General features: G+C 47.7%; 1 protein-coding gene across 3 annotated transcripts in view; it reads left to right on the top strand.

The window, feature by feature from the left end:
- The window catches only part of HVCN1 (hydrogen voltage gated channel 1), a 29,287-nt gene that overhangs the window by 3,475 nt on the left and 671 nt on the right, over positions 1 to 25,141 (top strand). For 2 of the 3 annotated variants that reach the window (XM_081923020.1, XM_081923018.1), the window contains exons 2-5: positions 17,972 to 18,207; positions 20,310 to 20,414; positions 22,374 to 22,605; positions 24,194 to 24,306. In XM_081923020.1, the coding sequence (XP_081779146.1) occupies positions 18,010 to 18,207; positions 20,310 to 20,414; positions 22,374 to 22,605; positions 24,194 to 24,306 (648 nt within the window). In that variant the 5' untranslated portion in view covers positions 17,972 to 18,009. Of the gene's footprint in view, positions 1 to 8,512; positions 9,590 to 17,971; positions 18,208 to 20,309; positions 20,415 to 22,373; positions 22,606 to 24,193; positions 24,307 to 25,141 lie in introns of those variants that run through there. The other variant, XM_081923019.1, reaches the window with a different exon arrangement.

Here is a 25,141-nt window from a genome sequence, read left to right as displayed (position 1 = left end):
GAACAGTAAAAACAGCAAAAGCAATATAACTTTTCAAGAAATTAGTTGGCATCAAAGATAATTGGCCCTGTTCAAAGCAGTTGGCAGCACTATAAAGCAAAGCCACAAAGCCCCCTCATTATGGCCCTTGGGGACAATCCAGCAAAGACTCTTATCAGGATGAGATTCCCACCCCACCCCCACACCAATTTCACCTGATCCTGCAGGGCTCCTCTGAAATATTTATTGCACGGGCGTTGAGCAAAGGTGCTGCTGTCTAATATGGGCCCATGATGGGAAAACAGTCAGCAAGTCGTCATGAGCACAGTGCAACCTCAGCAGTCCTGCAGAAAGTTAAATTCACGAGGCTGCTCTCTGTTCCCGTGAGATTTGTGTTTGTGTGTGTGTTTTGGGGCTCAGGCATAGAGCATATTTCACATTGCGCTGTTTCAATGGCTCTTCTGCCGTTTTCCATGCTGGGCTCCTTTAGCAGGACGGGCAGGATATAAATGAGGTGGAGGAAAAGGAGAGCCTGAGTAGGACATGGAAGGCACAGCAGAAATCAAATGGGAGCAAACAAGGGAGCCCAAGGTGTTTCAGACCTTGCTGGTCCTCTTGCCGGGACGTTCAGAGGAAAGCAGAGCCCACATTCTGATTGCCAGCCAGGCATCTACGGTATTCTACCGTATTTTTTGCTCTATAAGACTCACTTTTTCCCTCCTAAAAAGTAAGGGGAAATGTGTGTGCGTCTTATGGAGCGAATGCAGGCTGCGCAGCTATCCCAGAAGCCAGAACAGCAAGAGGGATTGCTGCTTTCACTGCGCAGCGATCCCTCTTGCTGTTGTGGCTTCTGAGATTCAGAATATTTTTTTTCTTGTTTTCCTCCTCCAAAAACTAGGTGCGTCTTGTGGTCTGGTGCGTCTTATACAGCGAAAAATACGGTAACTTGTTTGCCCAAAGCGACCAGTAAGGTAGCAAAAGGGGAGGAAGGCACCTTGGGCTGTGTCCAGTTGCCATTAAGGGTGGCACAGTGGGAAAGGCACAGATCTGATCCACTCGCAGGAAACTCCAGCATGCAAAACTCCAGTTGAAAGGCATGTCCGCTCCTGTTCTGCTCAATGGGCCTTACGTAGGAAGACCCCTCTGGACATCTTGGCCATGTGTAGGGCTGGTGAGATTTTTTTGCTGCTCTCAGTGATTTTACTTGGTTTGGTGTTATCCTCCTACTCTCCTCCCCACCCAGCTACAAAATTAATTGCTAGGTAATTCGTAACTACACGGTGTTTGCTTATCAATATTTAATACACAAAATAATTTATAAATGCCTTCTTAAAGGTAAAGGGACCCCTGACCATTAGGTCCAGTCGTGACCGACTCTGGGGTTATGGCGCTCATCTCGCTTTATTGGCCGAGGTAGCCGGCATACAGCTTCCGGATCATGTGGCCAGCATGACAAAGCCACTTCTGGTGAACCAGAGCAGTGCTGTTTACCTTCCCGCTGGAGTGGTACCTATTTATCTACTTGCACTTTGACGTGCTTTTGAACTGCTAGGTTGGCAGGAGCAGGGACCGAGCAACGGGAGCTCACCGTGTCGCGGGGATTCGAACTGCCGACCTTCTGATCGGCAAGACCTAGGCTCTGTGGTTTAACCCACAGCGCCACCCGCGTCCCTAAATGCCTTCTTAATTTGCTTTAAAGTATTTCTCTTTTGGAACTTTAAAAGCCGTAGAAGAGACGTTCAGACAGCACAGTCAGGCCTTCTCTCTTTCTCTTTCTCATTTTTTGGTCAATTAAAATGCAGCCCAAAGCCATTGTTGCTGCCATGCTGGCAAGAGATTTGCGGCTCAACGTCTACCCAAAGTGGCATTTTGTATGATGGTAGATCCCAACTCCCATCATTCTTGTCTGGGGCCGATGGGAGTTGGAGACTAACAGCACCTGGAGGACCACAAGTTCCCCATCCCGTGTGTGTGTATGTGATTTCAGCCTTAAATAGGGCTGGGGAACTTGTGCTGTTAGACTCCAGCTCCCATCGCGGCTAAACACTTCAGGTTGCTTACCTCCTTTGCTAAGTGAGGAAGAAATCTTTCAAGGGCCCTTCAATGTTAATGAAAATATTCCTGTGTTTGGAGCTAAACACAGCTGGATGCTTAAGGTGATGGTTGTGACATCTCTGTGTGATGCAATTTTGTTCCGTTTTAAATTTAGTGCAGTCGATGTTAGAGGTCACGGTTAAGGTGTGGTACCTGTCATCATGACGGTAACTCATGTCCTGGGTGATGACATTCAGACTGAGGTGTGCTTGGTCTTGTTATTCGGCTCACTGGTAAATATGGGTGTGAGTCAAACATAAATAAATCACTATGTAGCAAATTACATGGAAATGCCAAGTCAGAGGAGTGTAAAGGGGATCAAACCGGTTTTTTGCCTTCCTCGTAGCTTTTTTAACGACTCTTTCTACTAAGTTTATAAATAAATTATAACATATTTCATGGAAATAACATTGTAACTGTAGTTCATGAATCATAAAACAGTAAGTAAGACAGATGTGTGGACAATGCCATATAAAATCCACTAGTAACCCACAATACAGAGGAGGAAGTATGCATGCAGCTAAGGTATATAATAATTATTACATTAAATTATAAAAAAGTATTGTCTTGACTTCTAAAGTAACCTTGAAAAGTCATTCAGTTTCTCCAATAACATGGTGTCCCAAATCTTTTTTTAACCATTTTGAAATGGTTTGTTATCTGTAAAGCTTTCCATTATGTGGCAATACAGATAAGATCAATATAGGGACCGGCCCTGCTGTTAGGTAGGGTGAGGCAGCTGCCTCAGGCAGCAGATTTGGCGGGACTGGAGAGGAAATGGAGGGGAGAGCTGTGGGTGCTGTGTGGCCCGCCATCCATTCTCCAAACTGCTTTGCTGCCTTTAGTTGCAGTAGAGGACACTATCCTGCCGTCAGCTCCAAAGTAAGATTCAACGGCCTATCAGTTGTCGTCTGTGCGCAGAACTGGGATGGCCAAATACCTTTTTTCCTAGATGTCCGCCCCCTTAAAAAAAAAATGAAAAAATAAAATTGCCAAGCATGTAAACCTGAATGTGTGTAAGTTGTGAGTTACCTGTACTCTGGTGAGATGTTAATTGGGGCAGCGCCTGAAGTTGTGTTGAGCAGCTCATCGTATCCTTTGTACAATGGCAGTAAAAAAAGAACAAAGAACTTCCCCAGTGCTACTTGCCTTTTGAGATAGCATTTCACTTAAATGAAATCAAATGCTATCTCACAAGGCTAGCAAAGGCACATTTTATCAGAAAGTGTCTGAAGTCAGAAAAGGCTGTGTGGTGACCCCTGGAATTTGCATACCGAGTGTTCCTTTTCTGCAAGCTCAGGATATTTGAGTGGAGAATCTTTAACCAGGCAAAATTCTTCCTTCGGGCTTTAATGAGAGATGGGTGGAGGGAGCTATTAATAGGGCCAGGAGTGTGTAGCTCTTCTGAGCAAAGGGTTCAAAACCTGCCTGCCAGGGTGTTTATAGCAAAAAAATGGGACGGAACAGGAAAGCTGGCCGCTTAATAATAATAATAATAATAATAATAATAATAATAATAATAATAATAATAATAATAATAATAATTTATTTATACCCCGCTCTCCCCAGCCAAGACCGGGCTCAGGGCAGCTAGCAACCAATAATAAAAACAAGTTGATTAAAATACAATTTAAAAGATTAAGATACAACATTAAAACATTAAGGTGCAATCTCTTCATAGGAGGAGAAAGGAAAGAGAATGAGGGGGGAGGGAATCAAATTGACTCCAAGCCAAAGGGCCAGGTGGAACAGCTCTGTCTTACAGGCCCTGCAGAAAGAGATCAGATCCTGCAGGGCCCTGGTCTCATGAGACAGAGCGTTCCACCAGGCTGGAGCCAGTGTTGAGAAGGTCCTGGCTCTGGTTGAGGCTAATCTAACTTCCTTAGGGCCTGGGACCTCTAGGGTGTTGCTATTTATGGACCTTAAGGTCCTCCGTGGGGCATGCCAGGAGAGGCGGTCCCGTAGGTACGAGGGTCCTAGGCCGTGAAGGGCTTTAAAGGTCAAAAGCAGCACCTTAAACCTGACCCTGTACTTCACCGGGAGCCAATGCAGCTGGAAAAGCACTGGGTGAATATGCTCCCATGGCAGAGACCCCGTGAGGAGCCTCTGCATCACCACTCCCAAAAGAATGCAGAGTGCCTGTGCAAACTTAAATGTTTTGATGCAAATATAGAAATGAGGCCTGTCGTTTAAAGTGAATTGCATCTGTGCCATGGGGGAAGTCTTGTCTCGGTGACCTGTGTGTCCCCTAAGCTGACTGTGTGGAGGCTAACTGTGAATGAGCTGGTTCAAGGTGCCTTCTCTGTTCTTGGAGGGGGGTGTCTTTATTCCCCCCCCCCCATCTAACATGGAATGGAAAGCCCTTCAAATCTACTTCTTCTTTGGCGATCCCTCGTAGCCAAGTAAGATTGTCTTCCATAAACACGGTTTTAACAGTGAGTCCGTAAGTGACTGTGGAGGCCAATTCTGGATCCACATGTCCTTCCACAGTGGGGACATTGGTTTCCGGGCGGGAGCTGATCACGGTGTGGATTTGCCAAGCGTGCCTTCCTCTTAGCACGTTTCTCCCTTGCGTCCTGAGTTCGAGTGTCTTCAAAGCCCAGGATACCTTTGGTAAAGGCTGTTCTCCAACTGAAGCTCTCACAGGCCAGTGTTTCCCAGTGTCAGTGTTTATACTACATTTTTCTTTAGATTTGCCTTGAGAGAGTCTTTAAACCTCTTTTGTTGACCACCAGCATTACGCTTTCCATTTTTAAGTTCGGAATAGAGTAGAGTAGAGGAATAGAGGACTGTCAACGAGAGCCAGTGTGGTGTAGTGGTTAAGAGCGGTGGACTCGTAATCTGGTGAACCAGGTTCGCTTCCCCGCTCCTCCACATGCAGCTGCTGGGTGACCTTGGGCCAGTCACACTTCTCTGAAGTCTCTCAGCCCCACTCACCTCACAGAGTGTTTGTTGTGGGGGAGGAAGGGAAAGGAGAATGTTAGCCGCTTTGAGACTCCTTAGGGTAGTGATATAGCGGGATATCAAATCCAAACTCTTCTTCTTCTTCCTGGGATTTATTTCCAAGCCTGAGGAGATCAGTGGCCTCAATGAGCCAGCGGCTTTCTGGGCAGCTGCCCCCATCATGCCATCCACCCATCACAAGGGCATGATTCTGGGCAGCGGGGCCTAGGGAAGTGAGCAGCACTGGCACATGACAGCAAGCCTCCAGTGCCAAGTTACTCTTTGGTATCAGCACCCGCCATGATTTTGCAGGGGAGTCTGTCCTTTTTGGAAGGCGGGTGGCGCTGTGGGTTAAACCACAGAGCCTAGGACTTGTCGATCAGAAGGTCGGCGATTCAAATACCCGCGACAGGGTGAGCTCCTCTTGCTCGGTCCCTGCTCCTGCCAACCTAGCAGTTCAAAAGCAGTCAAAGCGCAAGTAGATAAATAGGTACCGCTCCAGCGGGAAGGTAAACGGCATTTCCGTGTGCTGCTCTGGTTTGCCAGAAGCGGCTTAGTCATGCTGGCCACATGACCTGAAAGCTGTACGCCGGCTCCCTCGGCCAGTAAAGCGAGATGAGCGCCGCAACCCCAGAGTCGTCCACAATTGGACCTAACGGTCAGGGGTCCTTTTACCTTTTACTCTCCCTTTTGGGATTTCTAGCTTTGCTGGGCTCAGTGCCCTCTCCAACGTACAGAGCTATAGCCACACCTGGCATGCCCTTCTATCCTTCCTATAGAACAGTGTTTCCCAAACTTGGCTCTCCAGCTGCCTTTGGACTACAATTCCCATCATCCCTTACCCTGCTAGCTAGGGATGATGGGAGTTGTAGTCCCGAAACAGCCAGGTTTGGGAACACTGCTACAGAGCTTATAGCCAGAGATACCTATGCCCCACTGGTTCTCTCTGTTCCACCAGGTTTCTGTGATGCTCACTGTATGGGTGTGTGGAGAGAGTCTCTTCCTTTAAATTCCTGGGAGTTTACCTTTGTGAAGACCTCCCTTGGAAAAACAATATAACTCGGGTGGTTAGGAAGGCCCAACAGAGACTCCATTTCCTCAGGGTCTTGCAAAAGAACAATTTTAAACAATTGATGACCTCCTTTTACCAGTCCACAATAGAAAGTGTCCTCTCATAGTGTAACATGGTGCGGTACGTTGGCCTGAAAGCCACGGACAGAGAGTCTTTACAGAGGGTAGTAAATACAGCACATGATATCATGGGCTGTTCCCTGAGCCCACTAGATGACATCGCAGGGGATCGTTGCCTTAGGACAGCGAGAAAAATTCTCAGGGACAATTCACACCCCAGCCAGCACCTCTTTAATCTTCTACCCTCAGGCAGGAGATATAGAAGTATAACCAGTCGTACCAACAGGCTAAAAAACAGTTTCTATCCGTGGGCTGTTAGGCTGCTGAACGGAAAATAATATAGTGCAACCGACGTTCGGAGTTGTACGACAAACACACAGAGTGCAATGAGATTCAGTGTTTGTGGGGGGGGGGCTCAGTTAATTTCATTGTACACAGGTTGTACATTGGCAATAAAGCTATTATTATTATTATATCCATGTTGTCCTCTAAGACCTGGCACCCCAGTTCTCCCATCTTGGCTTGGAGGCTTATAAACCCTTGGATAAAGTCTGCCTCTTAAATTTGGCCTCTCCAAATTGCTCTCCAAATTGGATTTCCATTTAAGGTGGCACAGTATTCTTCTTTTTGTCATTGTTTCTAGATGCCTCCCAAACCTATGACAGTTGAAGAGCGCTCCATTCTCTGCCAGTGCATGGAGCAAGGAATGCTTTGTTCTTAAGGGTCAGTTTGCTCTAACCACTGCGCTACAGTAGCTAAGAACAAAGCACTCGGGTTTGGGCCAGCTGACAGCCCTTGGAACTCAGCCCTTTATAATAATAATAATAATTTATTTGTACCCCGCCCATCTGGCTGGGTTTCCCCAGCCACTCTGGGCGGCTTCCAACAAGGAGAACTTCAATAGTAGCGAATCCTCTGGAAAAACAATCTCTCAAAGGACCTGTTGATGGCATTTTTACCATTGTACTGTGGAGAGTGTATTAACTTATGGTCTCTGTGTGTGGTTTGGGAGCTGCACTGCCAGGGAAAAAACAATGCTGTCCAGGGTTGTAAAGACTGCGGAGAGAATAATTGGGTGCACTCTTCCCACCTTAGATCAAATCTATGCTGCAGGTGCCATAAGAAAGCTGCAGAGATAGCGCAGGATAGTGCACACCCCGGAAATGATCTCTTTCAGCTTCTGCCTTCTGGAAGAAGGTACAGGATGCAGGTGGCGCTGTGGGTTAAACCACAGAGCCTAGGACTTGCCGAGCAGAAGGTTAGCGGTTTGAATCCCCGCGACGGGGTGAGCTCCCGTTGCTTGGTCCCTGCTCCTAGGGACCTAGCAGTTCAAAAGGACGTCAAAGTGCAAGTAGATAAATAGGTATCGCTCCGGTGGGAAGGTAAATGGCGTTTTTGTGCGCTGCTCTGGCTTTGTCAGAAGCGGCTTAGTCATGCTGGCCACATGACCTGGAAGCTGTACGCCGGCTCCCTCGGCCAATAAAGCGAGATGAGCGCCGCAACCCCAGAGTCGGCCACGACTGGACCTAATGGTCAGGGGTCCCTTTGCCTTTACCTTACAGGGTTATAAAGACTAGGACTAGCCGCCTGAGAAACAGTTTCTACCCAAATGCAATTCTGGTTTTAAACGCAATATAAGGTGTCTCTTGAGTATATTGTATTTTAAAATGGGGTTTCTGAGTTTTTAGGAGTTTTTGAATTTCTTATGTAGATTTTTCAATTTCGTTGACAATTAAGATATCGTATCATATCATATTGTATCGGATCGGATCGTAGTACAAAGTGGGGGGGCAGTTGCTTTCCTTTCCCTCCCACCCCCAAAGTACCCACCCACCTGAGACCCAAACTGCTCTAGGAGGCTTCTGTTGTGGGGCGAGGAGACACACTGCAAGACTTTGTTTGTTGTGAGTCCTCCTCTTCTTTCTTTGTTTCCAACACATTGATAGTGAGCAGGCGAGCAGGTGTCTTGCAGAGTGTGCTGTGACCCCTCACTTTGGGGCCTGCCTGAAAGCCCCCCCCCCATGGCTGTTATTTTATGAAATGCTTCTACAGTGGTACCTCGGGTTACATACACTTCAGGTTACAGATGCTTTAGGTTACAGACTCTGCTAACCCAGAAATAGTACCTCGGGTTAAGAACTTTGCTTCAGGATGAGAACAGAAATCGTGCTCCGGCGGCGCAGCAGCAGCAGGAGGCCCCATTAGCTAAAGTGGTGCTTCAGGTTAAGAACAGTTTCAGGTTAAGAACGGACCTCAGGAATGAATTAAGTACTTAACCCGAGGTACCACTGTATATGGGTCTGCACCCATATACATTGGTAACAAGGGTCCATTAATTCCAGTGAGTCTATTCTGAACAAAAATCAGTTGGCTGCTATCCTTGTGGGCACAAAGACTTTTGTGGTGGCATTTTTTCAAAAATATAAATAAAATTGGGTTGTGTTTAATGTGGACATAGTTCTTCACGAGGTTTTAAAAACTAAGTTAATTTTTTGAACGAGGACAAGCACAGCTCCTCATAGAATACTCTGCAGTTTTATTTTTATTTTTGCAATGTAACCTTGAAGCGTACCCAAGAACAGACCACCGGATTTTCTGGCAACTTGCTTTGCTTCTTCTAAAATATGTTTCAGGAAAACCCCCAAAACAGGATAGGGTGTGTGGTTGACTTCTGTTTACTGTCCGGTTACCTGCTCTAAGCAGTTGATAGTTCAGTCGCTCATCCTGCCCTGATAGACCTCCTTGCCAAAGTTGCTCTGTTCGAAGCTAAACCTGTTCTTGAGTGTTTCAGAATTGGTTTGCAAGCGACCTTGACTGTGTATCCCAGAAAGGCACCTTGTGTTAACTGGTTCACTTCTAAGTAGTATCAACAGGTGCTAGATTTGGCTAAACTGCAGCCGACCCATTGCGCTCTGCGGCGGATTTGACAGGTATCAGACTCCCCACCCTCCACCCCCATTCATTCACAAAATGTTCGCGTCCAGTTGTCTGACTTTCAAACAGTTCTGCGTCAGATTCCACCCCCCACCCCCCGAATCACTCGGGGCAAGTGGCTGTTAACCTGGCGAGATACGGCGATAGCTTGTGTACCCATAACAAACAAGCTGAGGAGTTGTGGAGTGGGTTTTTAAATGACTGGATGTTGACTGTAACCAACATTAGTGCGCTTCTCGTTCTCTCTGTCCAACCCCCCACCCCATAGCGAGATTTAGCTAGGCAGGAAGCAATGCGGGCATCTTGCATCAGTCTGCATTGCAACAGTATACTTCTTATGCAAAATACCAAACGAGACAGGAAACTTTGCTTCGCTCGGCTGTCTCAGCGCTTTGCTGATACTTCCAGTCCCCGGCTTTTCCCTGCCTGCAATTGTGTTTTCTCCCCGCTACTGCTAGTGAAAGCAGAGGCTGTGCGTGGACCAAGAGAGAGGAGCAGACTAGAAGAGGTAAGAGCGAAGGCATGCTAAGCTAAGTGGGGGATCAGGGATCTACGGTGGCTTTCTAGCTGGATGGAGGAAGTGGAGGGAGGAAAGTTTTCTTCCCTCTCTCCGGACGCTAGACCTTGTGGACATGCAACACATATGTCACATAGAGGAGGGAGAAAGGTTGTTTTCTGCTGCTCCAGAGAAGCGGACACGGAGCAATGGATCCAAACTACAAGAAAGAAGATTCCACCTAAACATTAGGAAGAACCTCCTGATAGTAAGAGCTGTTCGAGAGTGGAATTTGCTGCCAAGGAGTGTGGTGGAGTCTCCTTCTTTGGAGGTCTTGAAGCAGAGGCTTGACAACCATATGTCAGGAGTGCTCTGATGGTGTTTCCTGCTTGGCAGGGGGTTGGACTCGATGGCCCTTGTGGTCTCTTCCAACTCTATGATTCTATGATTCTATGAAAGCACACCAGTGCAAGTAGATAAATAGGTACCGCTATGGTGGGAAGGTAAATGGCGTTTCTATGATTCTATGATTCAAACAAAGCTCAGGGCAGTGGCGTAGCCTGGGTGGTGCAGGGGGGGCGGCCGCACCGGGCGCAACATCTGAGGGTTAGGGTTAGGGGGCGCAAATCCACGGGTTAGGGGGCGCAAATCCACGGGTTAGGGGGTGCAAATTACTTGCCTTGCCCCGAGTGCTGACAACCCACGCTACGCCACTGGCTCAGGGTTAGAAGTTTTGGTGGAACACGCTGTCACAGGAGGCAGTCATGGCCACCAACGTGGGTGGCCTTGAAAGAGGATTAGACAGTTCATGGAGGAGAGGGTTCTCCATGGCTGTGACCGATAGCTGCACTGGAGGAAGCAATGCATCTGAATGCCAGTCATTGGAAACTGCAGGAGGGGAGATTCCTGCCCTTGTGTCTGAGAGTTTCCCACAGGCATCTGGTTGACCAGGTGAGAACATGATGCTGGATTCAAGGGGCCACCAGCCTGATCCAGCAGGGCTGTTGTTGTGCCTGTATATTCTTATGAATATATATTCTGCATCCATCTTCATAATAATACAGCGGTACCTCAGTTTTTGCTAGGGACGCAGGTGGCGCTGTGGGTTAAACCACAGAGCCTAGGACTTGCCGATCAGAAGGTCGGCGGTTCAAATCCCCGTGATGGGGTGAGCGGTACCTCAGTTTTTGCTAGGGACGCAGGTGGCGCTGTGGGTTAAACCACAGAGCCTAGGACTTGCCAATCAGAAGGTCGGCGGTTCAAATCCCCGCGATGGGGTGAGCTCCCGTTGCTTGGTCCCTGCTCCTGCCAACCTAGCAGTTCGAAAGGACGTCAAAGTGCAAGTAGATAAATAGGTACTGCTCCGGCGGGAAGGTAAACGGCGTTTCCGTGCGCTGCTCTAGTTCGCCAGAAGTGGCTTAGTCATGCTGGCCACATGACCCGGAAGCTGTACGCTGGCTCCCTCGGCCAATAAAGCGAGATGAGCGCAACAGCCCCAGAGTCGGCCACAACTGGACCTAATGGTCAGAGTTCCCTTTACCTTTTATCTCGGTTTTTGAGCATCTCGGAAGCCAAACGTTTCGGTTTTCAGACACCGAAAACCCGGAAGGAATTGCTTCCATTTTCAAACACTTTCCGGAAGTCGGAACAGCTTCCGATGCGTGTTTTTCAGTTTTCTCAATTGACTTTGCCAAATGCCCTTTACCCCTCGGTTGTTGAACGTTTTGGAAGTCGAATGGTCTTCCAGAACGGATTACATTTCACAACCGAGGTACTGCTGTAATTTATTTAGCAGAGATTTATCACATTTTGGACCCCAACTTCTTTGTGAAATGTCCAGTGGAGGGCACATGGAAGTTAAAACATCATCTTCATCATCATCATCATCAATAATTTATTATTTCTACCCCACCCATCCGGCTGGGTTTCCCCAGCCACTCTGGGCAGCGTCCAACAAAAGATTAAAAATACATTAAAACATCAGTCATTAAAAACTTCCCTAAACATAGTTAAAGGAGGCTTTCTATGTTTAAATAGACCATTGACCCACTTAGTATTGTCTACACTGACTGGCAGCGACACTCCAGAGTTTTTGGCCCTACCTGGTGATGCTGCCAGTGGGGAATGGAACTAGGACCTTCTGCATCCCAGGCAGTTGCTCTGTCACTAAGTTGTGCAACAGCTCTATGAGCTAGGATAATACTCTCATCTCCAACTTACATAGGCGGGTTAGGGGCTGAGGGGGTGTCTTCCCTAAGGTTTGAGACTCAGCTGAAAATTTTCCTTAGGGTTTCCCAGCTCACAGATAACAAGAACATAAGACAAGCCATACTGGATCGAACCAAAGGTCCATCTTTTGTCCAATGTCCTGGTTCCACAGGTGCTCAGCTGATTGCCTCTGGGAGGTCTAATGAGCAGAGCAGTAGCCTCTTGGTGCCTGGCATTCAGGGATATACTTCCCCTGCAGCTGGAGGTTCCATTTAGCCGTCATGACTCATAGCAGCTGCTGGGCTTCTTTCTCTGTGGATCTGTAGAATCTTCTAACTGTTGTGTGAAGAAGCCCATCCTTTTGTATGCCCTGAATCCCCTTCTATTCAGCTTCATTGGATGATGTTTTTTGGCTCTAGTATTACGGGACAGGGATGCGGATGGCGCTGTGGGTTAAACCACAGAGCCTAGGACTTGCTGATCAGAAGGTTGGCAGTTTGAATCCCCGCGATGGGGTGAGCTCCCGTTACTTGGTCCCTGCACCTGCCAACATAGCAATTCAAAAGCACGTCAAAGTGCAAGTAGATAAATAGGTACCGCTCCGGCGGGAAGGTAAATGGCGTTTCCGTGCGCTGCTCTGGTTCGCCAGAAGTGGCTTAGTCATGCTGGCCACATGACCTGGAAGCTGTACGCCGGCTCCCTCGGCCAATAAAGCAAGATAAGTGCCGCAACCCCAGAGTCAGCCATGACTAGACCTAATGTTCAGGGGTCCCTTTACCTTTTTATATGCTATATTGGTAATTTATGGACCTAATAGGTATCTAAACCCATTTGCACATGTTGCCATGGTCCATGCAGAATGTAGGCACCCTATATATAGAAAGGAGCAAACCAGTGATATTTGAGGGAGAAGGCTAGCAGGCAGGACTTACATCATAGGAGCCTACACAACACAAAGCACTGTTTCTGTTTGTAGATTTTATTTCATTTGTTTTTTATCTTATATTTTGGAAATGTACATCCAGGGTTTTTTCCCATTAAATTTTTTTGGGGGGCCCAAGAGAGTGGGGCCCTAAGCTATAGCTTGTTTAGCTTATACATGAATCCGGCGCTGCTTGCAGTGGCCAACCAGATGGGAACCCAGTGGGAAACTAGGCAGCAGAACATGAGCACAAGAGCCCTATTCATAGCTGTCAACTTTCAGTCTACGGGATACAGTATCTAACAATCCGGAACAGCATTTAAAGACTATTTACAGAGATATTGTAAAATTAAGGAATTTTAGAATAATGTTGGATTGGAACTAAGTGGTTTCTAGCTGTGATGGGTTAAAGGAATATGAAAAAATGGGTTTATATAAGTAAAAATCTAAGATTGTAATAATTTAAGAATAAGATCTGGCAGGCAAAAAGAGGGAAAGAAATTGTTGAATTAATAATTTGATTTGGAATACAAAAAAAGGGAGGTCCGAGGAGGTCCGAGAAACAAGTAAATGAAAAATAAGGAGATGAAAAGATTGATTGTTTTTAACAATTTTTGTTGGATATTTTTTCTTTTTTTCTGTTTTTTTTTAAATTTTTTATTTCTTGTAACGTAAAATTCTTAATAAAAATTTTATATATATATATAAAAACAATCCGGAATAGCAGCGGGAAACGGTGCTGGAATAAGGGAATTTCCTGCCAAAAGAGAGAAGGTTGACAGCTATGGCCCTATCCACTGAGTGGGTCTATAGGGAAGGAGGAGGTCTTTCAGCTAATTCAGGGCCAAGTCACTCGGGGCTTCAAATCCCTTGAATTGGGGCTGGAAACCAACTGGCAAGAAAAGCAGCTACCTTGATACAAAGGCCATTTTTGTCTCGGAGATCCCCAGCCCAGTAATCTGGCTTCTGCATTTAGAAGCAGCTGAAGTTTCTGAGTCGTCTTCAGAGCAGGTCACAAGGACCCAGACTGGAAGTTATCAGAGCACAGAGTACTGCGGCCAAGGCATTTAGGCCCAGTTTTAGCCGATGAACCAGGCAGCTCCTTGTCACCTGAGCCCTCCGGGCGCAGTGATGGATCCCATGAATGCTCTGTGGTGGTTTTACGAACAAAAATAGATCCAGAGAAGCAGAATTTCTAGAGCACTGGACAGGACGTGGAACTTGATGTCCTCCAGATGTTATTGGCCTACACCTTCCATCCTCCTTGTCTATTTCCCATGACACCTGTAGCGGAAGGAAGTTTCAATCCAGCAACATCTGGAGGACTGCAGGTTCCCTGTCCACCTAGACCAGCCTCCTGCTTCCATAAGTGCCCGGTTAGTTGCCTCCAGGAAGTCTACAAATAGGGTCTGAACCCCATCCTGTTCTTTGTCCCTGGTGCTTGATAGTCAACAACATTGTTTGGGGTAGTGAATTGTCCCCCAGAACCATCTATCTAAGGCTCTTGGCTCCATTCTAACCAGTCAGGTGAGAGTGATTCAACAAGGAAGGCGAGCTGATCCTTGTTGATCTTGCTTATCTGGCCAGTGTGAACATTAGCAAACCATGTAAGCTGTTAAAAGAAGTCCAGGATGTGATCAGTGGGGCACATTCTGAGTTGGTCTTCAAAGGAGTTGTTTGCTGCCTCTTAAATCGATGCTTTACGATGCAGCACAGGGACGCGGACTTATAAAAAATATTGGGGGGGCCCGGGAAAGCTCATGAATAATAAATAAGCTCATGAATATGCAAATAAAGTGGCGCCGCCTCCTCGTGAGCGAATAGGGGAGAGCGTGCTGCGCCTATTAATCAGCTCCAAAGGAAATTGGGTGGCGCTTTTGCTCGGGAGGGAGGGCAGGAGGCATGCAGCCCGCCCCTCCCTGTGCATTTTGGGCTGGGGGAGGGGCGGCGATGGCGCTCTGCTGGAGGGGCGCCAGAGATTATTGGGGGGACGGAGCCCCCCCAAACGAATTTTTGAGGGGGCTCGGGCCCCCTCAAGCCCCATGGAGTCGGCGCCTATGATGCAGCACAATGCTATCTCTGCCTGCCCTGAAGTAAATCCTGTTGGATTAGATGGGGCATACTTCACGGGACGTGAGGCTACGACTTTGGCTTGGACTACTGCAATACGCTCTATGTGGGGCTACCTTTGAAGGTGACCTGGAAACTACAATTAATCCAGAATGCGGCAGCTAGACTGGTGACTGAGAGCGGCCGCCGAGACCATATAACACCGGTCTTGAAAGACCTACACTGGCTCCCACTACGTTTCCAAGCACAATTCAAAGTGTTGGTACTGACCTTTAAAGCCCTAATCGGCCTCGGCCCAGTATACCTGAAGGAGCGTCTCCACCTCCATCGTTCTGCCCGGACACTGAGGTCCAGTGCCGAGGGCCTTCTGGCGGTTCCCTCGCTGCGAGAAGCCAAGTTACAGGGAACCAGGCAGAGGGCCTTTTCGGTAGTGGCACCTGCCCTGTGGAATGCCCTCCCACCAGATGTCAAAGAGAAAAACAACTACCAGACTTTTAGAAGACATCTGAAGGCAGCCCTGTTCAGGGAAGCTTTTAATGTTTAATAAGTTGTTGTATTTTAGTGTTTTGTTGGAAGCCGCCCAGAGTGGCTGGGGAAACCCAGCCAGATGGGCGGGGTATAAATAATAAATTATTATTATTATTATTATTATTATTATTATTATTATTATTAGGCCTTAGCCTGTGGCACTGCAGCCTTTGAGGCTGTGCAGGAGGAATTCTTCATTTCCCCTGTGATGCGCCACTGAGAGCATGGCATGGTTTTTTCATGGTGGCCTTTTCCAGATTGCGACACTGTGGCTCTCTGACAGCCGGCCTCGTGTCATTGCAAAGAGCTTCAGCTGTCAGCTGGGGAAAGTCCCTGGTTTCCTTTGTCTCGAATGCAAAGTCACAAGTCTTTGACCTGAGATGAAAATGAAGTCTCAGGAAACGTAGGAGTGGGAGAGCAAAGCATCTCTTTTGCCTGCAGAAGGCAACAGGCGCGACCCCTGCAGTCAGTCAGGGTCACCATTATGAAACTAGATGGATCCATGGTCTGGCTTGGTATCAAGATCTGTCAACTGCTGTTACCCAGGCACAGTATCCTGTTTCTGGGGAGAGGACTGGTGTGCCCACGTCCTGGTTGTGGACTTTGTGGCAGCATCCGGTTGGCTGCTGTGGCAAGCCAGATACTGGATTAGAAGATGGGCCTTTGGTCGGATCCAGCAGCCTGACTATTCTGATATTCTTATGCCTGCATGCTCCCATTTGCTTGCCTTGAAACCTTATTCCTTTGTCTCCTCACCCTTCCACTACCATCCACCCTGCATCCCACCAAAAATGAAGATTGTTCCTCTTGGATTGGACAGGGGCTTTGAGGTTTGTTTTTTTGGTTGGTTGGTTGGTTTCTATTTCTTTATAAAGCAGCAGGTGGTGGTTGGTTGGTTGGTTGAAAATTTATATACTACTTGATAGCAAGAAAACCTCTAAGCAGTTTACAAATTACAATTCCCTCCCTGCAGTAGTTTAACCATCAGTCACTCTTTCCAAAGTGGTATCATAGGGCTTTAAATGTATGGTGCTGATGGGACCAGGAAGCTACTTTCTACCAAGGTGAGCTATTACCCCAAACCGCTGCTCGGTCCCTGCTCCTGCCAACCTAGCAGTTTGAAAGCAGGCCAGTGCAAGGAGATAAACAGGTACCGCTATGGTGGGAAGGTAAATGGCATTTTCATGTGCTCTGGCACTCATCACGGTGTCCCATCGCGCCAGAAGCAGTTTAGTCCTGCTGGCCACATGACCCAGAAAGCTGCCTGTGGACAAATGGTGGCTCCCTTGGCCTGAAAGCGAGATGAGCGCCGCAACCCCATAGTTGCCTTTGAGTGGACTTAACCGTCCAGGGGTCCTTTTCCTTTACCTTACCCCAATGCTCTTCCCAGTCTCTGTCAGTGAGGCTTTTGAGGCCTCTTTCGACCTCTCTCCCAGCCCTGGTACCCAAGGTCCTTTTAAATGGAGGTGCCAAGAATTAAACATGAGACTTTCTCCACTTGAGCCCATGTCCCCTTCCTCTGATTTCTTTTATCCCATCAGCCATTGCAGCCTTAAAGGCTAGAAACTTCTTTTACAGGGGAGGGGAATTCTTAGGGTGCTGAATGTTGCCCTTGTGTGGTGGAATAGCAAAAGACACGCATGATAAATGGTCTCCACCATTACCTGTGCACAGGGCAGGTAACAAAACATAAGGCATTGGGTTGGTCCCAGGAACACCCCTGCTTAAGTGAGCCAGTGTGGTGTAGCGGTTAAGAGTGGTAGTCTCGTAATCTGGGGAACTGGGTTCGATTCCCCGCTCCTCCACCTACAGCTGCTGGGTGACCCTGGGCTAGTCACACTTCTCTGAAGTCTCTCAGCCCCACTCACCTCACAGAGTGTTTGTTGTGGGGAAGGAAGGGAAAGGAGAATGTTAGCCGCTTTTGAGACTCCTTAGGGTAGTGATAAAGCGGGATATCAAATCCAAACTCCTGGGATTTGTTTCCAAACCTAAGGAGATCAGTGGCTGCAATGAGCCAGTGGCTTTCTGGGCAGCTGCCCCCATCATGCCCCCCACCCATCACAAGGGCATGATTCTGGGCAGCGGGACTTAGGGACGCAAGCAGGACTGGCACATGACAGCAAGCCCCCAGTGCCAAGTTGCTCTTTGGGTCCGGTATCAACACCCGCCATGATTTTGCAGGGGAGTCTGTCCCTTTTGGGAGGCGGGTGGCGCTGTGGTCTAAACCACTGAGCCTAGGACTTGCCGATCAGAAGGTTGACGGTTCGAATCCCCGCAATGGGGTGAGATCCTGTTGCTCGGTCCCTGCTCCTGCCCACCTAGCAGTTCGAAAGCATGTCAAAGTGCAAGTAGATAAGTAGGTACCGCTCTGGCAGTACCAAACAGTGGTTCTGAATCTACCTCTTCAACCACGAGGCCTAGGAACTTGCTGGTTGTTTTTAAATGCAGCCTACTCCAAGGGTGCTTCAGATATTTCCAAACTCTGAATAGGGAAGTAGGTATCATCCCCCACACACAATCCAGACATTTTAAAAAAATAGTCTTGTACTGTGAGATCACATGGTTTCTTCTTCTTCTTCTTCTTATCCTTTTGTATTGTCATTCCTTAGAGGAAGTCCAGCTGTCGTCTTCTCAGGCAGTGATGCTCTCAAGCTTTCCCTCCACAGTGTGTTTCTACAGGGTGATGCCCATTTGAGCTGCCACCATGTCTATGTACCTAAAGCATTTCACCGTGGTGGGGGACGATCCTGCTCAGTGGAACAATGACTACAGGAAATGGGAGGAAGAGGAGATGGAAGAGGAAGCGAAGACCCCTGAGACGGCCGTCAAAATCGACTCTTCCCCCAGGACCCCCACCTTCCGGGAGGTGATGAAGAAGTTGTTCCAGTCACACAAATTTCAGGTACGTGGCAGGTACCTGCTCTTATGTGAATGGAAACATTGGTGGCCAGGAGACCTCAGTGTTGTATGGAGTGCCCAGCTTTGAAGGCAAATAAGACGGAGGACTCTAGGGTTAAATTGGTGACCATGAATAACCAGCCATTGCCACCAGCAGGAGCAATTGAACTCCCAGTCAACTTGGGGTCTCCAAATACTTTGTGCGCTTTCCTTGTAATCACATTTTTGTTGTTGTTGTTCTTGGGGTGTCTTTTCCTCAAAGGCACCTCAAGCATGTTTGGAGCTGCAATAAAACACAGTTTTTCCATATCACATTTTCTAACCACCTTCTTAAAGGATGACACTGGACTTCAAAGTTTAAAATTTGGCTCATAATTATAATTTAAAAAGCAATTACTTTTATGACACGTGTTTTTATGACACGTGTGAAATTCAAAGCACATTCTTTCCTCCTTATGTTGAACTAGTGTGGTCAATCACTTTGTCCCAGCTGGGTCAGGGAGATGGTTGCCCTCTATGCAAAGCCTACAGTCGCAGCCCCCTGAGATATGCCGTGGAAATTGTGCATCGTATTTGTCATGTCCTTCGGGAGAGTGCCAGGGAGGAGTCTGTAGAAAGTGCTGGCCTGCAGGCCCAGGGGGTTGCCCCTTTAGGAGCCACAGACTTTACGCTAAGAGAGTAGAGCTTGGGAAAGGAGAACTTGAGGAAGAGACTTGGGTGGTCATTTGCAAGGCTGGAGATCATGCTGTTAGAAAAAGAGGGCTGGAATTGGGTAGTTAAAAAGATAGTTGCTAGATAGTTCTTACACAGCTATTAGAAAGATAGCCGAGAGTTGTTTGATCCAGTGTTTTGTCTGGCTCTTGTGATCCCCATCCTAGATTCTTGTTCACTCTATCCCTGACCGCTGGTCTTAGGGATGATGGGAGTTGTAGTCCAAAAACAGCTGTAGGGCCAAGCTTGGGGAACACTGATCTAGATGCACTTTCTCTGGGTGGCAGCGAGGTGGGCAGGCTCCTCTGGGTGCCCCAGCAGAGCTCCTTGCCCTGGGCATAAAGGACTGGGGGGCACTGGTACAGCTCCTTGCCAATGGCACAAGGAAGCCTAGGTATGTATCTACCAGGGAATGAATGTGGTTCCTCAAACCAAATCTGAGATGTGTTATCCCCAGAGCCATCTTTACTGTTGGGGTTACTGGCACGTTGCGGCAGGGTGCTGGCCTCCCAGGGGCACCCCAGCGAATGGGGGAGTTGTGTGACTTTACTGGCAGCTTCCCCTTTCCCTCCACGCCCGCCAGCTATGCCCGTCAACCATATGGCTGGCAGGCGTGCAGCTTGCCTCCCAAGCCTCCGCAGGAGGAGAACAACTCTGGGAAACGGGGTGGGGGGGCCGCCGGAGGAATCTTTGAACCACGGCGCCAGATATGCTTCAGACGGCCCTGGTTATCCCAAATAGAGAACAGTATCGTTAAACTTGCATCCCAGCTCTAAGCAATTCCGTGTGGTTTTAAAGAGGAGTCTTCATTGGAGTCTTTCAACTTTCCTGCCGAGTGCACTAGGCCATGGGTAGGCAAACTAAGGCCCGGGGGCCGGATCCGGCTCAATCGGCTTCTAAATCCGGCCCGTGGACAGTCCGGGAATCAGTGTGTTTTTACATGAGTAGAATGTGTGCTTTAACACGCATCTCTGGGTTATTTGTGGGGCTGCCTGGTGTTTTTACATGAGTAGAATGTGTGCTTTTATTTAAAATGCATCTCTGGGTTATTTGTGGGGCATAGGAATGCGTTCATATTTTTTTCCAAAATATAGTCCGGCTCCCCACAAGGCCTGAGGGACAGTGGACCGCCCCCCTGCTGGAAAAGTTTGCTGGCCCCTGCACTAGGCTGAAAGACAGTGAGCTGCCCAAGGCCAAGTCATTCTCTAGGTCTCCTTGGTGCAGAGCCTAATGATCTACACCACCGCACTTGAGCCGCAGCTTTTGCCTCATTCTCCTCATCCCAGCGGCCACCTTTCTTCCATGGCTGATGAACACCAAGCCTCGACTTTGCAATCTTCTGCTTGGCTTCAAAGGTTTGCATATTTATTCTGCTCTTGGTCCTTCCTCTCCCAGATCTTAGTTGTCTGCCTGGTTATTTTGGACGCCATACTGGTCCTCGGGGAACTGCTTTTGGACTTGAAAATCATCCACCCTGACAAACATGAGATTGCACCCAAGGTAAGGGCAATAGGGAAGGAATCTGCATATAAATCATGGTTCATGTGTTGCATTTCTGTGAAGTGTAGAATCCAGCTTCCTCAGAACCTTAACTTCTCATTTTTAAAATAAGCCAGTTGCTAGACCTGTAGAGATGCATATATATACTTGAAGAGATATGTGTAGTGCTCTTTCTCTGTAGAGCAGATATGGGAAGGTGTGTATGTACATGTGACCCACGCATCCCATAATTTCCTATGGGTTGGTAAAAGGTAAAGGGACCCCTGACCATTAGGTCCAGTCGTGGCCGACTCTGGGGTTGCGGTGCTCATCTTGCTTTACTGGCCGAGGGAGCTGGCGTACAGCTTCCGGGTCATGTGGCCAGCATGACTAAGCCGCTTCTTACGAACCAGAGCAGCGCACGGAAACGCCGTTTGCCTTCCCGCCGGAGCGGTACCTATTTATCTACTTGCACTTTGGCGTGCTTTCGAACTGCTAGGTTGGCAGGAGCAGGGACCGAGCAATGGGAGCTCACCCCGTCGCGGGGATTTGAACCGCCGACCTTCTGATCGGCAAGTCCTAGGCTCTGTGGTTTAACCCACAGCGCCACCTGCATCCCGCTACAGGTTGGAGCCAATTAGAAATGTATGAACCTTAAATATATCAACTAACGCTATATAAAGATAAAAACTTGACCTGTATAATAAATGAAACATACATTAAAAAACAGAATCTTAGATCTCAAGGGAGGCCAGAAGGCGTTTTGTAAGCAGCCTTCACTGCGAATTTAGATGTTGCAGACCTATCTGAACTGGACAACGGATATTTAATCTTATCCATAACCATGAGGGTAGCAAGCAATGCTAAATATTTCTCTGAATCTTTATGCCTAGATGTTTTGTACAGTTCAGAGTATATTGCATAGCGTGTGGAGTTCTCAGTGGAAGGGGGGGGCCCTTCCACAAATGCAAAACGGGTTGATCTCTGGGGATTTTCTCCCTTCCAGAAAATTAAGACTTTATAGGGCCGTAAATGCTTTGTGGAATAAAGGTAGATTTAGCTCCAGTAGGTATTTCTCTTCCCCATGGTAGAATCTAAAGCTGGGGAAAGTATTTGAAACTCTGGGTGAAGCAATAGCATCCCTGTGCTGTTCTGCAAACAGATCTTGGAACAAGTGCTATAAATATTGCATCGGCTAGGTTGGATTTCAGCAGCAAAAGGGCCACTGGATAAAACTAGTACAGTCGTACCTTGGTTTTCGAACAGCTTAGTTCCGGAATGTTTTGGCTTCTGAACGCTGCAAACCCGGAAGTGACTGCTCTGGTTTGCGAACTATTTTTGGAAGCCAAACATCCGATAGGGCTTCCAATTGGCTGCAGGAACTTCCTACAGCCAATCAGAAGCCGTGCTTTGGTTTCCGAACATTTTGGAAGTTGACCGGACTTCCAGAACGGATTCCGTTCGACTTCCAAGGTACGACTGTATATCCAGTATGTTTCCAAGCACAATTCAAAGGGTTGGTGCTGGCCTTTAAAGCCCTAAACAGCCTCGGTCCAGTATCCCTGAAGGAGCGTCTCCACCCCCATCATTCTGCCCGGACGCTGAGGTCCAGTGCCGAGGGCCTTCTGGCGGTTCCCTCATTGCGAGAAGTGAGGTTACAGGGAACCAGGCAGGGGGCCTTCTCAGTAGTGGCACTTGCCCTGTGGATGTCAAGGAAATAAGCAGCTATCCTATTTTTAAAAGACATCTGAAGGCAGTCCTGTTTAGGGAAGTTTTTAATATTTAGTGCTGTATTGTTTTTAACACTTGATTGAGAGCCGCCCAGAGTGGCTGGGGAAACTCAGCCAGATGGGCAGGGTATAAATAATAAATTCATTATTTTTATTATTATCCTCCTCCTCACTCAAAATCTACTGCTTGCTCTCTAGGTGTTGTTAAAAGTGTATTAACCTTTGCCTTGCCCTCTTTGCACCCTGGCAGGTGTTCCACTACCTGAGCCTTAGCATCCTCACCCTCTTTCTGGTGGAGATTTTCTTCAAACTCTTTGTCTACCGGTTGGAGTTCTTCCATCACAAGTTTGAGGTCCTGGACGCCATTGTTGTCATCATCTCATTCGTTCTTGACATTGTCCTTCTCTTCCGGGAGCATGAGTTTGAAGCACTTGGATTACTGATCCTTCTTAGACTGTGGAGAGTGGCCAGGATTATAAATGGTAAATCTTGAGGAATAGATGGATTTTGGTATGGAACCAGTCACAGTGCACAGGCACTAATACCCATGCAGGAATTTCTTGAAGGAAGCCATTGTTTGCCGTCCCAAGTATTGCCTGAACAACAAACTTTCAGCTAGACTTCTTCTTAATCATTTTATTATTTGGCCACAGACCCATTAAAATAGAACAGTTGACAATTTAAAACATTCACTTACAATATGAAGCAAATGACTAAAACATATATTACACAGTACATAGTACAAAGATAAAATTTGAGATACAAATTGCGGTTAGAATCAGTGTACAAGACCTTTGAGTAGAGAACAGGAACTTGGCCATTATCTCTGTTATTAACTTGTTTGTATCAGCCGAGTACTGTTCCAGTGTCCTTCCAAAATGCTTCCTTATTTTGGAGCGGGGAATAATCTCTTGTGACCTGCTCTATATGAAGATTACATTCAAAAAAGACCTGACCCAAAGTTTTGACTACTTCCTATCTCCACAAGGTCACAAACAGTCCTCACATGGGACTGTTTGTACTGTAGGAGGGAGGTGGCTAAATCTGGCCCTAGAAAAGGCCTGGCGTCCAATGACCTAGATATGTGGCATATCTAGAAAACACATGTTAAACTAAAAAAAACACTAGAGAGCAAATTCTGTGAGCACATGAGAAAGAATACTGGCAATCAGTATCCTTGATCCATCGTTCTAAAGTAGATTGTATAGCAGAATTTGATTGTGGGCAGAGGAAGTGCAGAGACTTCTGGATCATTCATATCCAGTCCTCTCTTCCTGGTTATCCTTGACCTCTCTCCCCAGGCCTCCAGGCCCTTCCTAACAGGAGTGGCTTTGTCACACACACACACACACACACTGCCTTGTTTTCACCCTTCCTGCCTCCTCCATCGCCATTCTTCCCTTGGGTCTGCTGAGACTATTTCCACATGCAGGTTCTTGTGACTTAGCCCATAACGCTTGGCTAGACCAGTCTGCTTGCAAGGTAAGGTAAAGGTAAAGGGACCCCTAACCATTAGGTCCAGTCGTGACCGACTCTGGGGTTGCAGCGCTCATCTCGCTTTATTGGCCCTGGGAGCCGGCGTACAGCTTCTGGGTCATGTGGCCAGCATGACTAAGCTGCTTCTGGCGAACCAGAGCAGCGCATGGAAACGCTGTTTACCTTCCCGCCAGAGCGGTACCTATTTATCTACTTGGACGTGCTTTCGAATTGCTAGGTGGGCAGAGCAGGGACCGAGGAATGGGAGCTCACCCCATCACGGGGATTCAAACTGCTGACCTTCTGATCGGCAAGTCCTAGGCTCTGTGGTTTAACCCACAAGCGCCACCCGCGTCCCAAACCAACAGATATAACTGCTTCCAAACCAACAGATAAAACTGGACCTGCAGCTGGAGGGCCTTGATTCAGCTCCAGCTGCTTCCTCTCCATCCTCCCTCTCCTCTTTCCAGTGAGAGGAACATCCTAGAGGACAGTTGTGAGGATAACCGCTGTAAAGAGCTCGTGAAAGTGATCCCTGGGTCTCAGCCAATAGGGCCTGGCTAACTTTCTTGTCCTCTGAATCCATTCCCCAAGGAATCATCTTGTCGGTGAAAACACGGTCTGAGCAGCAGATGTCCAAGCTCAAGCAAGCCAACCTGCAACTCACCCTAAAGGTCCAGGAGATGGAAGCTAGCTGTGCAGAGAAGGTAAGGCCATATTTTCAGTGGCTGAAGCTCTGATCCAGCTGCATGTACCGTATTTTTTGCTCTATAAGACTCACTTTTTCCCTCCTAAAAAGTAAGGGGGAATGTGTGTGCGTCTTATGGAGCAAATGCAGGCTGTGCAGCTATCCCAGAAGCCAGAACAGCAAGAGGGATCGCTGCTTTCACTGCACAGAGATCCCTCTTGCTGTTCTGGCTTCTGAGATTCCGAATATTTTTTTTCTTGTTTCCCTCCTCCAAAAACTAGGTGCGTCTTGTGGTCTGGTGTGTCTTATAGAGCAAAAAATACGGTAACTGAGTCGGCTTGAAATTAAGTCACAGCAGCAAAGGCACAGGACAGGGAGCAGCTTTAGCAGCCCGTCACCCAACCTCATAGATGCCAGGCACATGGCGGGCGAGTGTGGCTTAGGGAAAGCAGATGCATGCGACAAGTTAGGATACGGACCATGAGATTAGGCCCATGGGCTGGAGGTCCCCCATCACAGATGTATTCCTTATGAGAGGTGAGAACATCAAGAGCCCCTCTATGCTGATGCTCCCCCTGCTGTCTCTCAAGTTTTGCTTCTGCGCTCCAGACTCCCTTAACTGTCTAAACAGGCGTTTAGGATCACGATGGGTAAGTGCTCTTGAAAAATCACCGTACAGTGGTGCCTCGCAAGACGAAATTAATCCGTTCCGCGAGTCTCTTCATCTTGCGGTTTTTTCATCTTGCGAAGCAAGGCTATTAGCGGCTTAGCGGCTATTAACAGCTTAGCGGCTTTAAGAAAAAGGAAACAAACTCGCAAGAACTCGCAAGACGTTTCGTCTTGCGAAGCAAGCC

This window comes from Podarcis melisellensis, assembly GCF_964234715.1.
Source record: "Podarcis melisellensis genome assembly, chromosome: 8".
Taxonomy (NCBI): Eukaryota; Metazoa; Chordata; class Lepidosauria; order Squamata; family Lacertidae; genus Podarcis; species Podarcis melisellensis.
This window is presented reverse-complemented; position numbering and strand designations above follow the sequence as displayed.